The 18,155-nt window shown below is 39.1% G+C and overlaps 2 protein-coding genes across 4 annotated transcripts in view; one reads left to right on the forward strand and one right to left on the reverse strand.

The window, feature by feature from the left end:
• Nucleotides 1-18,155, forward strand: part of Med27 (mediator complex subunit 27) — a 419,500-nt gene that overhangs the window by 260,657 nt on the left and 140,688 nt on the right. The gene's annotated exons all lie outside the window — the stretch shown is intronic.
• Rgl (Ral guanine nucleotide dissociation stimulator-like) overlaps nt 1-18,155 on the reverse strand; it is a 60,263-nt gene that overhangs the window by 26,688 nt on the left and 15,420 nt on the right. The window contains exons 1-2 of one of the 3 annotated variants that reach the window (XM_076908097.1): nt 17,132-17,333; nt 3,502-3,718 (exon numbers count right to left, since the gene is read on the reverse strand). The exons of 1 other annotated variant lie outside the window; for it this stretch is intronic. In XM_076908097.1, the coding sequence (XP_076764212.1) occupies nt 3,502-3,666 (165 nt within the window). In that variant the 5' untranslated portion in view covers nt 3,667-3,718; nt 17,132-17,333. Of the gene's footprint in view, nt 1-3,501; nt 3,719-17,131; nt 17,334-18,155 lie in introns of those variants that run through there. One more of the 3 variants, XM_076908095.1, reaches the window with a different exon arrangement.

Here is an 18,155-nt window from a genome sequence, read left to right on the forward strand (position 1 = left end):
TGGTTTTTGTTGGAAATCAAATACAACAACTAATCTGTTGTTCTCGAGTGAGAAGAGATGACATTTCTTTACAGATATATATTTCGAAAGTTTGTTGTATGATTTGCAATGAGTAACCAATGCTTTAGGTAATCGGCTTTGTATGTTTTAACTTTAGTTCAGTTCTCTAGAGAGTGCAAGGCAAAGGTCACTTCCAGTGCGTGGAAATAAAGAGTATTGTAGGAAATAAATCGCTATTAGTTCTTTAGTAAACCCATTTCCAACAGAAAATATTATTAATTTTAATATAACATTTCTTTAATTGTGAATAAAAGAAAGTTGAATATTTTTTAATTTTGTAAAATAACATTTTATATATTTCCTTTTATTTCAATGGAAACTTACTCTTTTCATGAACTTAAAAGTTATTTCATTAATTTTGAAAGTTTTTACACTTGAAGAGTGAAAAATTAATTCGAGACCATTTATAGCCATCAAGAACGTATTCTTTAAACAATGTTAAGAACGTTAATTAGGTTCATAAATTATACACCCTTAGAAACACAAAAACTTTAGTTCCACTTCCAGTGCGTGGAAATAAAGAACATTATAGAAACATAAATCGTTATTAGTTATTTATAAAACCCATTTCCAGCAGTTGGAAATACCATCGCGTAGCTTTCAGTGCTTCCATTATCGCTGACCTCGCGTCCATCTTTTTCGCGCCAAAAAAAAAAAGAAAGAAATTAACGCAACGCTTACAGTCTTCTTTTATATCCAATTCAATTAGGTCAACGTATCCATATTTCAGCTTCTATTTTCGCGAAGGCCTCGTTCAGTCATTAACGACAACGATACGGTTCCGATGACTTTCTGACCCTGATTCACGTGGAAGCGCGATGACCGAGAAATAACGTTCGTACGTTACTCATAGAGAAGTGAATCACTGCGCGATTCTCTTGTATCGACTTTGCTTCCTATTTCCTCGAGCTGCGTCGTACTCCAATATCAGCTGATCGAGTTTACGCGTCGATCGAAGTTGAAGAAAATATTCGACTAAATAAACTTGCTTAGATACGATATGCGACGAGTGTAAAAACAATAAAAAAAGAGCTCGATAACAAGAGCAAAAATAATGGCGATTCTCTTATATCGACTTGTTTCCTATTTCCTCGAGCTTGGTAGCGCTCTAATATCAGCTGATCGAAGTTGAAGAAAATATTCGACTAAGTAAACTTGCTTAGATACAATGTGCGACGAGTGTAAAAACAATACGCAACAGATATGTCGAAGAAAAATAAGAGCTCGATAAGAAGAGCAAAAATAATGGCTATTCTCTTGTATCGACTTGTTTCCTATTTCCTCGAGCTTGGTAGCGCTCTAATATCAGCTGATCGAAGTTGAAGAAAATATTCGACTAAGTAAACTTGTTTAGATACAATGTGCGACGAGTGTAAAAACAATACGCGACAGATACATCGAAGAAAAAAGAAAGAGTTTGATAAGAAGAGCAAAAATAATGGAAAAATTCTTATAAACGAGTGAGAGAACGATTAATGGAAGTACTGCTTGGTTGTCGTGAATTTCGAAACCGCTTCCGATGGATCCCAATGGAAACGAAGGAATTCGGTACGATGCATTCTTGGCTAAAGAAACGACACAATGGCTGGTTATTCTTATGGTAATTTTAACATTGGAAGCGGTTTGCCTCGCGTGTGGCTCACGCTTTCTCTGTCCTGCCTTTTCTGTCATACGTTGCTCGATGCACATTTGGGTGTCTCTAGTTTCCTACTTTTTGCGACGTTGCGAGCGTTGCTTAAACGTTAACATTCCGCCAAAGAATATTTCGGATGAAAATTCGCAGGAAATCACCTCGATAAGAGATATTTATTTCTTCGTCAATTCACGCGTGATTGGCTAAAATGGAAAATAAAATTAGAAATCTTTCTTGCAATTCCACCAAGGAATATTTCGGATGAAAATTCGCAGAAATTCACTTCAATAAGAGATATTTCTTTACCAATTCACGCGTGATCGGCTAAAATTGAATATGAAATTAGAAATCTTTTTTGCAATTCCGCTACGGAATATTTCAGATGAAAATTCGCAGGAATTCACCTCGATAAGAGATATTTCTTTATCAATTCACGCGTAATTGAGTTCAATCGAAAATGGAATTAGAAATTTTTCTTGCAACGAACTGATCGAAGAACAAACGCGAACAGAAAAAGGAAAATGAGGTGCTTTCTTCTGTTACTCGTGTCACTGGATAGTGGCCATCTATGATTACGACAAACGCTGGCAGAGCATGCACAGTGTCGAAAGTGACGCGCTTTGCGAGCACACAGGGAGGCGCTCGACAAATTGCGCGAAAGCAATTTGTTCTGATAGCTTATCGGTGTGTATCGTAATCTCGTTGCAGTAACAGTAGAGATTAAGCGGCGTCGACGCCAGTGACTAACGCTCGACACTGTAAACGTGTCCAAAAGCGAGAGGACCTTTAAACGCGAAACGGGACTCTCTTCGATGGAGTCGCGAAAGACATTCGCGAATCGTTCTACGACGCAAATGAGTAATAATTAGATAGAAACGGTTGAACGATTTCGATTCTGCGAATTTATCGAGGAAACGGTTCGAAATTAGAACGATGGAATCCTTGGTGGAATTCCCAATTTATCGAGACCGATTATAACTGACTCGATAAATCTAATTACTAAGAAAACAAACAGCGTGCAAAGTTTCCACGCTTTCCAGTTAAACAGAGTTTCAATGAGCAGATGAGTGATCGACATTTCTGGCGATTGCATAAGGTTTCGTCGATTTACGTCCAATCATTAAACGATTGCTCGTCCCTGATTTTATTAGAAACGAATTTTATTAAAAATTATAATAATAAAATTTCATTTCTCGCATGCAATAAAAATCTATTTTGTCTTTCCCAAATTAACCAATAACAACTGAAAACGACTTGGCGATAACTACTTGAAACACCTTCGCTATCTACGCCCTGGTTCTCCACGAGCGACTCGTCCCGCGAAACAGAAACGTTTAGCCAAAGTTACGGGGTAAATGGAAACATTCCACGCGAAACTCGAAACCCCAGGACTCCGCGTATCGCGACAGAAGCGAGCGTTAAACCCACGAGTTGCGTCGAGAGAGTCACGTAGAACAGAGGGCCGTGGCCCAAGCTGAAACCGAGACTCCACTCCACTTATTCTAAACATCTACTACACCAACGCACAAGACGAACACGAAGAAGAAAGTACACAAAAAAGAAACCAACAGGCAAAGAGCACAGAGAAACATCGACGCGAACAATCAAACCAAACCAACAAACCAAACTAAAAAAAAAAAAGTATATATAAAAGAAGAGAGAGAGAAAAAAAAATGACAGAGGCCAACAACAAAAAGAAGAAAACCAGGGAAAAGGAAGAGAAAAGGCTGCAACGTGACGAGGAAACAAAACGCATGATGAATCTGTTGCCAGTCTGTGTGTGTTTGTTTTTTTTTTGTTTTTTTTACCTGCTGCACGTACCACTGCGTGGAATTCTGGTTCTTCCTGTGGCTGGTGGGCTTGCAGGGGGCGCAGAGCAGAAGGGGCGCCAGTTTGTTCACCCCCTTGACGCTGGCCGACGCCGGGGGCGACGTTGGGCTCAGCCCGTCATCCCCCAACACGGGCCACAGCATCCACGCGTGGATGTCCGCGGAACTTCCCCTTCTTCCGTCACTTCGATTCTGCCTGTGCAATTCGTCGGGTGATTCATGATTCTCTCACGACTGCTACACTCTCTCGATATTAGGGATTGAGCGATCATCGAGTTACTTGCTCGCGACACTCTCGTAACTCTCTCTCTCTAGCTTAACCAATTTTCAAAATCTCTAACGCGAATCGTATGGTCAAAGATTTTACTACAACTCTTTCTATTCAAGTTGACAATGGAAGAATTTAATTAGAGTATAGAATTTTGTATATTAGACGCTCTCTCGATCAGTTTTCAAAATGACTAATATTGTAGGTTGTATAGAATTTAAAAATAGTTAATATTAGTATTTGCGTAGAGTTGAATAGCAAAATGAATTCCATAGATACGTGTATGCGTATTTAGAAAGTATATGATGTATATTACCAACACTGACAGAACACACGATAGTTCCCAAACAGAAAACACATGGCTCTTTTCGGATGCAATTTCGAATTTCACCAGAGAACAGCGCGCGCCTCTTTTTCAGTCGTATTGAACATTTCGCGGAGAGCACAGAGCGGCGAATCGTGGAGAAACACCGAGAGAGCAATAAGAGAGAACGCGCCGCGTCCCCAGGTGAGCTCGCGAGCAAACAAAGTTCACAGGTCTTTTCCGCTTCGTTTGGCCGCGCTGCCGCCTGAAAACTGATCGATAAGCAATCGCGATTCGAGTCCAGTCCCAACAGCGCGACGCTATTGCCGACGAGCGACCGAGTTATCGTCGATCCGACTTCGATTCCCACCAGGGAGCTCCATTATCGAAATCATATCGCGATATAAAAAAAAAAAAAAAAGAAACAAACGCGACTTGCCATCCGCGACGCGGACTTAACAAAGCCCCATTCATCGAACCAGTTTAACACCGCGTCTACTCGTCTCGCTCGAGCTGCTCCGTTCTCGTAATTCTCGTTTACGAGTAATTACGCGTCGCAAGGAGATTGAACGCATAAGAATTCAATCGACCAGTTTGATTCGATGGAACCAATTTTCTATCTATTACGCGATCAATGAAAACGATACGTTTTCAGAGATTTTCTTCATTGTTTACAGTGTTACGTCGTTCTTGAAATTATAGTTACGCGTCTATGCTCGTTTACCATACGCAGTGTTATATGACTCGAGAGTAGCATCGTTGCATCGCGTGTCTATGAAATTCTATTTTACTCGCTCGTCACTGCGCTATTATATTTTATCACGCTATCATTGTACGCTCGAATCAACGATCGTTCTTTCCCAGAAAAAAAGTATGATTCTATCGACGCAGGGTTAAATGTTGCATTATGCGTGGTAAAAAAAAAAGTAGCGAGAGAACAGAAAAGATGAGTTAATTAAATGGTCAGCCTTGCGCGGTATAAAGACTTTTTCAAAACTATACCAACGAACCCAAGTCATTTAGTCAATAATTATATTTTGAGGTAATTTAAGATTTTGTTGAATTATTTCAACGTGTCAATGTAGAAACAAAAATAAATTTTGCGTTAAGAATCCTGTTTATAAACAGTTTAGATCGAAGAATCTGAAAGAAGAACACGTATAGGCTTTGCATCTTGTGTTCTCACAATTCGTATAATTCTTAAGGAGTAAAAACATTCCTTTAAGCCCAATAATAAAAGCATTTAGTTGAACAGAGTAACGCACTTTATCATTTCTCTATCATCCATTTCCAATAAATTCCAATACAAAAAAAAAGTGAACTCTTTATCGTGCACATTAAACATTTATGCGATGAATAAAAATCTCAAGTCCACCTCGATATAAGCACCACCAAGTGGCTAAAAATAAAACTACACCTCCCGTCAGGTCGTTCGATTATTTTCGCTAACTCGAAACGTATCAAACAACCAGATCCTGTTTACCAAGAATCTTTCCACGACCACCTCAGCGATCGATCCCGCCCACGCGATTAGATACGCGCGCACGTACTCCATGGAAAAGGATCGAACGGGAGCCCATGGCGTCCACGATCGATTTTCAAGCGTACAGCGTCGAAAGGTCGAAGAAGAGGACGTTCGCGGAGACTTAAAAGAGGATGTCACCGCTGCGTGGGCGAAATAGCGTTTCCGACTCGTGTCTATTTTCCAGTGAGAAACGAACAACCCTTGCGACTCTTCGCATTTCCAACGAGCTTTCGTTTGCGACTCGCGTCTATTTTGCAACGAGAAACGAACAACCTTTGCGACTTTTCACATTTTCAACGAGCTTTCGTTTGCGACTCGCGTCTATTTTGCAACGAGAAACGAACAACCCTTGCGACTCTTCGCATTTCCAACGAGCTTTCGTTTGCGACTCGCGTCTATTTTGCAACGAGAAACGAACAACCCTTGCGACTCTTCGCATTTCCAACGAGCTATCGTTTCCGACTCGCGTCTATTTTGCAACGAGAAACGAACAACCCTTGCGACTCTTCGCATTTTCAACGAGCGTCTGACCTACGAGATTAGCAGAGACAGCGCCCCCACGATGAGTCGCACGCACGTATAAATCGATCTTAACGGATCATCGATGGGAAATATATTATATTTGGAACGAGTGGTCGGAATGCAGATGATGGCGTAAAAGTGAACGCGCGTGGATATACATTTACTCAAAGGTATCCGAGGCAAGGTCGAAACGGGACCGAACGGAAACCAGTTCTCACGTGAAAGCCTCCGATCTTTTTCGCGACTCGTCGAGCTAATCGACGATGCGTGAACGTCCATTCTGTCCGTCTACAATTCCCCCACGTGCCGCTTCGTTACGCAGTAGTAACACGGTGTCCAGTTGCGAGCGATAAAACGGTATCTCGAAACTCGTACGGGACGACAAGCTTGTGGATACCAAACGATAAACAATTCACGATCTTTTGGAAGCACCGAAATACCAGCCAATCTAACCCAATTATCATTCGCGGAAGATAATTACAGAGTAACTGGTGATTATACAGGGTGATCTGTAACTGGTGGTATAACGGAAAGGAGAATAACTCGAAAATACAGAATAACAATTTTTTATTTCTGGCGTTGTTTTCAAGAAAATCCAATTTGAATTTTCTCTGGGTACAGGTGCAATTGATCACGTCTCGAAAAAAAAAATTTATTCTTACAGAAATCGCTGAAAATATTGGCCATCCTGGCGAAAATATAATTCTGCCCCTCTAATTAAATTTTTATGAACGCAATCTAAGATATTCGGTTGTTTTAATATATGGAAGGCTGCAATAAGCTTTTCTTTCAATTGTTCGCAACTTGTGATATCTTCAGAATACACAATCGATTTACTATGACTCCATAAGTAAAAGTAAAGCAAAGTTAAGCTCAGGAGAGTGTGATGGCTAAGCTTTTGTTCCAATACAACTAATTCAATCGTTGGTAATGTGGGTTTAAAAACTCTCACAGCTAGGAAAACATTTCCGTGATATTGGAAGCGTTCATCGACATAACCTCAATCGAGATAATGATCTACAGTGAAAATTCAAAGTTGATTATCTCGAAAACAAAGCTTTAAATCAGAAATTGTTATTCCATATTTTCGACTTATTTTTTCATATAGAATCCCTCTCTTTTGGTTGCACCACCAGTTACTAATCACGCTGTATATAACGAAATCAAAAAAAACGAATTGATAGAAGTGGGAGATGATAAAAGGATCGCGAAAGCAACATAGCCGGAAGTTCAGCTTCACTTTTACTTATGGAGTCATATTAAATTGATTGTGTATTCAGAAGAAATCACAAGTTGCGAACAATTTAAAGAAAAGCTGATTGCAGCCTTTATATACATTAAAACAACCGAATACCTTCGAAAACAGTCATAGAAATTTAATTAAAAGAGCAGAATTATGTTTTTGCCAGGATGACCAATATTTTCAGCAATATCAGTAAGAATAAACTTTGTTTCCCATCAAGACAGTGATTTACAGTGAGATCCATTACAACGAGACGTGATCAAGTGCACGCGTACTCGACGAAAATTCAAAGTCGATTATCTCGAAAACAAAGCCTCAAATGAAAAACTGTTATTCTATATTTTCGACTCACTTTTTCATATAGAATCACTCTCTTTCGGTTGTACCAGTTACGAATCACGCTGTATAGAACGAATTTAAAAGAAACGAGTTGATAGAAGTGGAAGACGATAAAAGACGATGGCAACGAAACCGGAAGTTGACTCGACGACGCGAATCGAAAAGCGGGGGAAACGGTTCAGAGGAATCCTTGGTTCGATAAAAAGCGTGCGATGACCGTCGACGCCTCGTTCCGATAAAACGAACGCCCCGTGACACCGCTTGACACCAGGAGTACGCGCGAGCGCGTCTGTCGCGGACGCAACCCCCTCGCGGTTTTTCGTTCCGCGCGCGTCGCGACGAAAATGGAATTAAACGAGCGTCTGCACGAGAGGCTGCGCCTCGAGAGCGGTACTCGCGTAATTTCGCTAGAAATTCAGACCGCTTGGTGCACTCCTGCGCCAACGCCGCGCGGCTGCAGCCATTTCTGTAGCTGCTTGGCGTGATTCAGAGGTTGAAAACGAGGAATGCAGGAAACAATTGTTTCTGAAACCTTCTACGTTTTAAACGTGACGTTCTAAAAGAGTCGACAATGGGTTATTTAGCGTGTTCGATGGTTTTCTGTTAAGGTTTTGTTAAACAACCTCTATTATCTGTATTTTACATTAATTTGAGTTTTTTAACTCGTGTTTCATGGAGAATGGAGTGTTAAGTGATATTTAATTCAATTATACTGTGACTGTCTTCTTCTCTCTTTTATTAACCCTTTGCACTCCGCTGTCCCCTCTCAGGGGACATCGTATTTCTAGCATATCACTCGGATGTCCCCTCTCAGGGGACATTCAAGTTTATTAGTGATTACGGGGAATTGAGTTATTTCAGCGCAACTTTTTGGGACATGCATGTTTCCCTGTAGCTTTTCCTTGAAATGACACCAGAAATCAAATCAAAATACCGTAAAATTACTAAGATATATACAAGAAATGTCAGCGGGTTTTGTGTCAGACGAGAACGTGAGAGGCGTGCTCACGACGATCCGAGCACTTCTCGGTGCCACTTGAAAAGAGCGATGAGGGGAGTTTTTAGAAGAAAGGTCGGTATGCGAACATAGCACGCACTATATAGTAAGATTTATAATTATAAATAAACAAATCTAAATCTGGAGGAAAAGATTTCTAAAGCTAAGCTCAGTCTAGTTTGAAGCTTCGAGCAGTACACATAGATCTAACGAGTGAGAAAATCGAAAAAGTGATTCTTTTCTTAGTGAATGACATTCCTGAATGACAATCAGTGACACGCCACAAGTTTGTCATAACACTAATTGACCAATTGAGGGGCGATTTTCGTGTGTCGAGAACGCGTCCATCCACATCTTCTGCGGACAATAAAATGGACAACAAATTACATATTCCCAATATGGGACAAAGAAAACGAGACTGTGTTATGTGCTCTAACAGGAAAACACCTGGTGGCAGGCGTCAAACAAATTATTATTGTGAAACATGCACTAATCAGCCTGCAATGCATATTGGGGAGTGTTTCAAAATTTATCAAACTATACAAAATTATAAACAATAAAATATTGATTTTTTGCAAATATACATTCCTCGATCTCAACCAATTCATTTAAGCCCAATATCATTATAATACGTTATTTAGTTTCAAAATTATAACAAATAATACGAGGGTCTGTAAATGTTCGATTCTGCCGCAAAGTGGCGCTGAGTAGCTGATAGCCAGTGTCCAGAATCGTGCGGAGTGCAAAGGGTTAAATTATGCAACGAAAAGTTCATCTAGTTGAAAGGAATAATGAATAATTATTTAGTGGGATTATTTGCGTTTGAAAGATTTGGAGTAGTTTGTTGAAATTGAAGAGAATATTGGTAGAAATTTGACTCAAAACGAGAGATAAATAATGTCTGGGAATGAACGTTGGGACGATGGTTGCTCGAGGAACGGCAATTCAAGTGCATTATGCAACGTGGCTATTACCCATAAAGAGGGCTACTGGACCGTTCCGTAGCAGGAAGTGTGCTTTAAGCTGCAGCGCGTTTCATGCGAGCATGAATCATTTGGCGGCTCAAGTGACTCGGTTGTTACGTTATTTTCTTATTTAACGCGCGGGACAATGCGTGCCTCTCGAACCATTCGAGAAACTCGACTCGAACGCCGTTTTATCCGAACGTATTTGAATTATTGGGAATAGAGGCTTATAATAATTAACAGACGTTGAAACTTTTATGAATGAAAAATATTTGTGATACCCCATTCGCGTGAAATTACTGATGGAAGAATTATCATTTTGAATTATTGGAAACAGAGGCTTGTAATAATGAACAGACCTCGAAGCTTTTATGAACGATACAGAAAAATATTTGTGGTACTTTCTTGGCGTGAAATTACTGATGAAAAAATTATCATTTTGAATTATTGGAAACAGACCTCGAAGCTTTTATGAATGATACAGAAAAATATTTGTGATACCCTATTCGTGTAAAATTACTGATGAAAGAATTATCATATTGAATTATTGTAAACAGAGAATCGTAATAATTAACAGACCTCGAAGCTTTTATGAATTAAAAATATTTGATACCCCATTCGTGTGAAATTACTAATGAAAGAATTATCATATTGAATTATTGTAAACAGAGAATCGTAATAATTAACAGACCTCGAAGCTTTTATGAATTAAAAATATTTGATACCCCATTCGTGTGAAATTACTAATGAAAGAATTATCATTTTGAATTATTGGAAACAGAGACTCGTAATAATTAACAGACTTCCAAGCTTTTATGAATTAAAAATATTTGATGCCCCATTCGCGTGAAATTATTGATGAAAAAGTTATCGTTAAGCCCATAATCACTCGCATAAAAGTCTCCACATGAATTTGAAAAATGTTAAATATCTAAAACAGAATCAAAGGTGTTACGTGAACCATTTCTAAAGAATTCTCAGAAAACGTTTCAATTTATTAAACGAGTGGAAATTGCCAATGAAAGATGTCGCGTTATTTGTACCAATCGAGCTATAGAGCGTCGTAAAAAATATGATAGACGAGTTTATACTTTGTTGCAGCGTTTCCTTTAGTACGACGTAAAGCGCGGATCGACAAGTCGCAACGAGCATCGTTTAATAAATACGTAATACGAGGTCACAACCGTGTTAATACGGTAATACGTAGTGCGCTACAGAACGCACGCATTGACAGAATTGTTTGTACACAAGTTCATCTCCAGGCGAACTTTATTCACACTTAACGATTCAAGAAGTTTCCATAGGAAGCTACCCCTATTTTGTTAACGCGCAAATGTATCACGATTCAAATATAACACCTTTTTATCGTTTTGAACACATTTGTCCACTTTCAATTTACGATGCTTAAGCTTATAATCAAGTGTCACACCCGTGACGAAGGGTATAATTAAAATTAAATAGAGGCACGTGTATCCAGAGGGAAGTTTATGAGATTGACGACTGTTACGGTTGAGTTAACATATGAGCCGCTTTTTTAACCCTTTGCACTCGGATATCTCTTAAAATTGGTCGTCACATCAGAATTGATCAATGATTAAGGAGGTTAAGTTTATTCCACCGTTTACTTTTTCAGAAATGCATATTTCCCTGAAGTTTTCCATTAGAATGGAAATATTTTATTGCTGGTAGACGTTAGCAATAGTTTCTGTTTGCAATACTTTCTATTTTAGCACTAATTTATTATATATTGCTAAAGTTTAGAAAAACGCTCAGTGCAAAGGGTTAAATGGTACAAATCCACTTTTGAAAAAAAAAAGATAAATTAATGAAACTTCTAGTAGAATATAAATTTCATTTTTTATACACTAAACGGAGCACGATTTTTTCATAAATTGATCAAAAGAAATTTACCTATAAAATGTTATTTTTGAAAATGGAATAAGTCCATTAATAATACAGAATAGCTTAAAAAAAAATAGATTCGTTTTATATGTAATGGAAGGAAATTGTGTCTCAACCAAGTCTCTAGAAGAGGCAATATCAAATAGAAAAAATAAATATAAGTTGGCTGATAATGTGATGGATGAGTCACGCAAAATTTTCTACAAAACCTGTAATTTGTTTGGAAAAAAATTTCAGTAAAATTACTATGTTGCCCCTGTATAAAGCTTCAAGATCTATAACAAGATAGAGATATAGTAATATAATGAGTTTACTGGTTTGCATACCTCCAATTTACCATGAATACTTCATTAGATTAAATGTAAAGGAGAAATAAATTTCAAGTATAAATGAATTCATTATTTTTAGTTATTTTAGGAATTTTTACTTATCTTAAGTTATCTCTAAAAGTAATTTACTTTTTTCACTTGTTCTTTTATATTCTGTTTTATAATATAACTGACACTAATTCTGAATAAATTCGATTATTCATGTACTCACATGTCTTTTAATTATTATTCTTTACATTAAAAATTGCACTCCTTTACATGTCTTCAGAAAAGCCAACTTCTATAAAAATATGGACTTAAATTTTCTCCAGTTTTGATTGTTCATAATTTATTACAATTTACAATGGTATAAATCCATTTGTAGCTAAAAAGATTCTTTTCTTCCTCAACACTTTTATCAATTATTATTGCATAATAAAATTGAACAGGTTTTTAGTGTAAAAAACATCACTCAAATTGATGAACGTTTACCAATATTTTTAAATTAATTCAAACGCCTCAATATAAAAAAATGTAGACTTTATACTACTTTGAGAAACAAATGCTCATATGTATCTAGCAAAAAAAAAATGATAAGTATTACCACCCTCGACAACTGGTCACGCTTGTCACGATATCAACCGCGATGCTGCAATTTCCACTTTGTTATCATCGTTGTCACTGGACCTACATCCAACCACTTTTAGATCGCACGCATTTAACAACCTCAGCCACCCGAATCAGCTTTTTTTAAACGCGTTACATAACACGAATGCCTGTCTGCGATCAAACAGAATGATTAAGAGCCAAACGATTTCGTTGTTCAGTAGAGACAATTATCACATAAAATTACAAAGTGAGAGAGCCACATCGTTGAAACTACGAGAAATAGAGAAAAGAGACGAGGAGTATCTCCCCACCCAGTCGAAGACAATTTGATCGGTTAATTTCACGGAACTGGAGATAGCACCGTGGAAAACGCGAGATAAATGGTTTTCGAACGAGGAACTGGAGGAACCCTGGAGTCGTCGATTCAGAACGACTCTCCAGCCACCGTAATCTCTGCGAGAGGGGAGATTGTGCTTGCTCAGATCGCGAGAGGGCTGCTATCAATTACCGTTCTCGGAGTCGCGTCGAATGTCGCACAGTCAGGCCCCGTCTCGAGTCCTAAGGGAGAACCGCATATCGCCACCATTCTGGCTATTTATACGAGACGTCTCAAAGTCAAGGAGGAGCGCGCGATAATTCCTGCGAGCGATCTGAAAGGAGGATCTGTGGGACGCTTGCCAAATAGAAATCGAGAGGATATCGATGACGAATATCGATAACTTTCAGCGCACGTTTTATTTAAACCGATTGCAAGTGTGAAAAAATTTCACTTGTTGCTTCACGCTTCTGACTCTTCTTCGAGTAACTGAGGTATGGACGACACTCGTGCAACGTGGTTTTGGCTAGGAAGTAACAAGACATTTATAGAATGCGGTTAGGAAAGCGAGGAAATCCTAATGCAACACGGTATTCAATCGATGTGGTTTTCACTTGTGATAAGGGAATTGGAAAACCACTTAACGCTTATTAATATCCATTTACGTATAATTTTGGTTACGATAACGATATTTCTTTTTTTAATCATGTGTTAGGTTATTTGTTATTAATATATGACGCGAATGATCAATTTTATTGATAACGACGGAAGTAAAATAATTTAGCTCAGTGTAATTCTGAAATTTCAACTACAACACGATACTATGATAATATGTGCAATAACAATGTACATCTAATCTAATAAAGATACCATTAAAAAGTTCTGCAAGGAAATGTAATAAATTATGTTACAGAGACATAAACGACCATCGCTATTCCAATCACTGAATCATTGATCCAATAAAAAGTAGAGCTCACGTAACGTATATCGATAAAAAGACAATAAACCATTAAGATAATCTTGACAAAAAAACCCTCTCTCTTCATTGAGAACTCCGCGAATAATTATAAACAAGTCTATAATTAAATATGACCCCGACGAGATAACGCTCGTCGCAGTGGTAAAACGGAAGACAGAGATGGGGACGTGTCGGACGAAGATGTCACGGTTAGATTTGCATACCAGCGTCTGGTTTCGAGAATATACGAATCTTGACCTTTCTCGCCGAACGAAATGAAAAAATAAAGAATTTTATTCAAATACACAGACGTACGAGGAAAATACGAGGAAATGAGAGAAGGAAAACCATTTCGCGGTTATCTGCTGGGAAATTCGAAGCGTAACGGTAAAACCAGTAGCTTATACTTTTTAACCAGTTAACTGTGGAATTTAGTTCCAAAAGATCATCACAGGGTGATCTATGAATTAAAAACAAGCAACGACGTGTATACACGTTGAACGCAGGGCAAATAGTACTATTATACATTTTTCGAATGTATTTCGTTAGATTACGTATATAATTAGTTTTGATACGCGAGCCCCCCTCCATATGAAATACATAGCGATCGTATTGGTAATATAAGGCGAATATACCATCAAATAATATTCTTATTCGAATTTTTATAGTGAATGGTAATTTTTTATTTTTACTTCCATTTGTAGCTAAAGAAATCCTTTTCTTCTTCAATACTATTATTATTATTCTTGAATCTTGAAACACGACGAGTATACACGTCAAATAACATACCACCAAATAATATTCTTATTCAAGTTTTTATAGTGAATGGTAATTTATTATTTTACACAACGAGTATACACGTCGAACGCACTTAACTGGTTAATACCGATACGTAAACGCCAGTCGAGGAATTCGTGCCAAGCGTCCGACCAAATTACTCCGTTTCTACTTCGCCTGGACGCGCCAGAACAGTGCACGTGCGACTGCCCGCGTGTATTCGCCCCGATATAATACCTACGTACGTACTTGCGATTCATTCAACCGCACCCTCGCCGTTTTCGCTCCTGTTCGCATCTGGTTTATTACACTCGATAGATCTGTATCTCGTAATCGGCTTTGAAACTCCTCTCTCTTTACAATTTCTACAATTTCTTTCGCTCGAAATAAGAGATCGTAGAAGCGTGATGTGTTCGAGAAACATTGGACAGAAACGAATCTTGAAATAAATTTCAAATATAAATGTGAATTCATTATTTTTAGTTGTCTTAAGAATTTTTGCTTGTCTCAAGTTATCTCTAGAAATAATTTACTTTTTACACTTGTTCCTTTATATTTTCCTTTATAATGTAACTGAAATTAATTCTTAATAAACTCGATTATTCATGTACTCACATGTCTTTATTTTAATTATTATTCTTTACATTAAAAAATTGCATTCCTTTTTTACATTACTTCAGAAAAGCCAACTTCTACAAAAATATGGACTTCAATTTTCTCCAGTTTTTATTGTTCATAATTTATTATCATTGAAAGTGGTATAAATCCATTAGTAGTTAAAAGAATCCCTTTCTTCTTTACACTACTTTTATTATGATTCTTGAATCTTGAAACATGATATTAAGTAGAATATTTTGTTTGTTTCAACGAACACATAATATAGGAAAAAAAGAACAAAAAGCAGATCGATATCGAAGCTTGTTAAAAACCAGTAAATGCGATATTAAAACTTTTACCTATCATTGAAAGTGGTATAAATTTATTTGTAGCTAAAAAACTCCTTTTCTTCTTCAATACTTTTATTATTATTTTTGAATCTTGAAACATGATATTAAGCAGGATATCTTTGTTGATTAAACGAACATATAACATAAGAAAAAAAAGAACAAAAAGCAGATCGATATCGAAGCTTGTTAAAAACCAGTAAATGCGATATTAAAACTTTTACCTTATGAATATTAACATAAGTCGAGCGTTTCCGGTACTTTTTACGAAAACGAGAAAAGAATTGCACTTACACTTCGAAAGAATCTTTGACCGCGTAATCGTCTATTTCGATACGACTTCCGGTCGAACGATTTGCATTAGCAATTAAAGACAGCGGAGGAGGAACGGACTGTAATATGGCAGAGCGTAACGCGCGTATTAGTCATAGACCTGGTAATGCGTGAGTGGTCTTGTGCAAAGATGGAGGGTGCACAGAATGTGTAAAGTACGACACAAAGCGCTCGATTTTCCAAGGCGTTCCTAGAACCGGTGAACCTACTCGATATGCACACGCACCCTTGCGTCTCGTGTCCGGTTCCACAGATAAGATTTTACGCAGCTCCGCCGCGCGGAACTGCGTTTCCGAGCGGAATGGACACCAGAAAGGTAAACTAAGCGACGGAAACGAGCGATAATTTCGTAAACAAATAGCAGAAGAAACGTAAAAGTACAACAGGCAAACCGTGATAACATGGCAATATAAAAATATGTAGATAACAGGTGTATCTAGTTAATTGCCTTCCAATATTTCCAAACGCATGAGTATCGAAACGTTTGAAAATATGAACGTGAAAATGTAGAAACGAAACTTCATGCCCTGACGCTGAAGCTTAAATGGAAACACTGGCAAACATTTAGTGATTTCTAAACTCGACGCTTCCTTATGTAACCCTTTTATTGGTGTTTCACATGGCGAAGCTAATACGCGCCGACAATGACATAATTGCAAAATCGCAGACACGTGTGAGAGGCAACTTGACACTTGCAACGGAACGAATACGATTTAAAAAATTCGTCTCCTTGCTCGAAAAACGCGGCGAGGATGCACACGCGGCCTTTGAAAACAATGGAAAGTACGACTTCGACGTAGTCATCACTCGCGTGTACCTATCCACTATAATCCCGCGGCTGTTCGCGATACCGTACATCCGCGTACCCTGTAATCAAGAAAAATCTATATCAACGCTAAATGCACGGTAGAATCTAGAAACGTTCCGATCAATGAAGCGGTTGGAAACGTTCGAGACACACCGGAGAATTTCAAACGAAACGAAGAACCGGGTTCGGTTATGTTTACACCGTGCCGTGGTCGCAAACGCTATTTACGACCGCAACCTCGTTAACCCGCGTATTTTCTCCAGACCACCGTTCGACGATCGCGATCGCCTTAAAAGCAGAAATTCACGGAGCAGCTCGATTTTCGCAGCACACCGCAAGCATCTAAACGCGTAACTCCTGATGCATTACCACTCTGTGTATCCCTGTTCCTTGAAAACAACAGAGAAACGATCGACTCAATCCCAGCGAGATCCTAACGCTACGCTTAAAAATCCCAATTCTCTACTACGATAACTCCGTGTATCACTCACCAGTGGCTGTTCGTCGCGAGGAGAATCGTGGCGATCCTAACAAAGAACGTGGGTAACTGGACGTGGCCAGAAGAACTACGAGAAACACGGCTCAATCCTCGCTGGAGTTGGTATATACCTCTCAGCACCTGCCCTCGTACCTTTCTCTCCTGCGCCTCGTCTCTGTTGCACACGCACACGATGCAGAGGCGCGCGGCGGCAAACGTCGCCGAAAACTCGTGGCTGGCCACCGCGGACGGGGCGCAGGTGGTCGTGGTAGATGGAACGCGGCACGGTCACGCGACCACGCCACACCGACACCAGCGCAACACGCACGCGTACGCCGCTCTGTACCGCGCAGCACCGCGTCCGGAGAACGACTGCCTCGCCGGCGGACACGCAATTCGGCCTGAACCACGGCTGAATGCAATCGAACTGACCGCACGCTCTTACGTCGACCCGCTCGTCTCCATTATCACCGTGGGCCGCGCGCGCTGACGTAAACATTCGCGGCTACGAACGCCCCAGCAGCCACTGTTATTGTCATCCGGTAGCGGCGAACGCAGGGACGTCGCGTGATCGTGGATCGATGGATTCGAGAACGCTGAACGACGCGAGAGATGGAACGCGAGGGATTTGTTTGGTATCATATCTGCTTCAGGGATTGGTGAATTTGAGAATTGTTGGAGAATGGAAGACTTTAAGGATTAACAGAATGCTGAGAGAGGATAATGAAGCAGATATGTGATTGGAATAAAATTGTCTGCATGGATGAATTTTGGGTTTCGAATGTTGAATTTGAAGAGAGAGTTGAAAAATGAAAATGATTTGTTGATGTAGGATATGGTATTGATGCTTGGTCACACGCTACGGATAAAGTCGATGCATGACATTACCATCGGAAGGACCAACGGCACTCGATCGATAAATTCGATTTCTCCAGGCTCGCTGGATTTCATCGTGCGTACATTCGTAAGTACACACTAGATGACCAAGCGCTGCAGTAATATCAATTTCCAATAACGGTATTATCTTGAAAACACGT

The sequence above is a fragment of the Xylocopa sonorina genome, chromosome 17 (genome assembly GCF_050948175.1).
Source record: "Xylocopa sonorina isolate GNS202 chromosome 17, iyXylSono1_principal, whole genome shotgun sequence".
Lineage (NCBI taxonomy): Eukaryota > Metazoa > Arthropoda > Insecta > Hymenoptera > Apidae > Xylocopa > Xylocopa sonorina.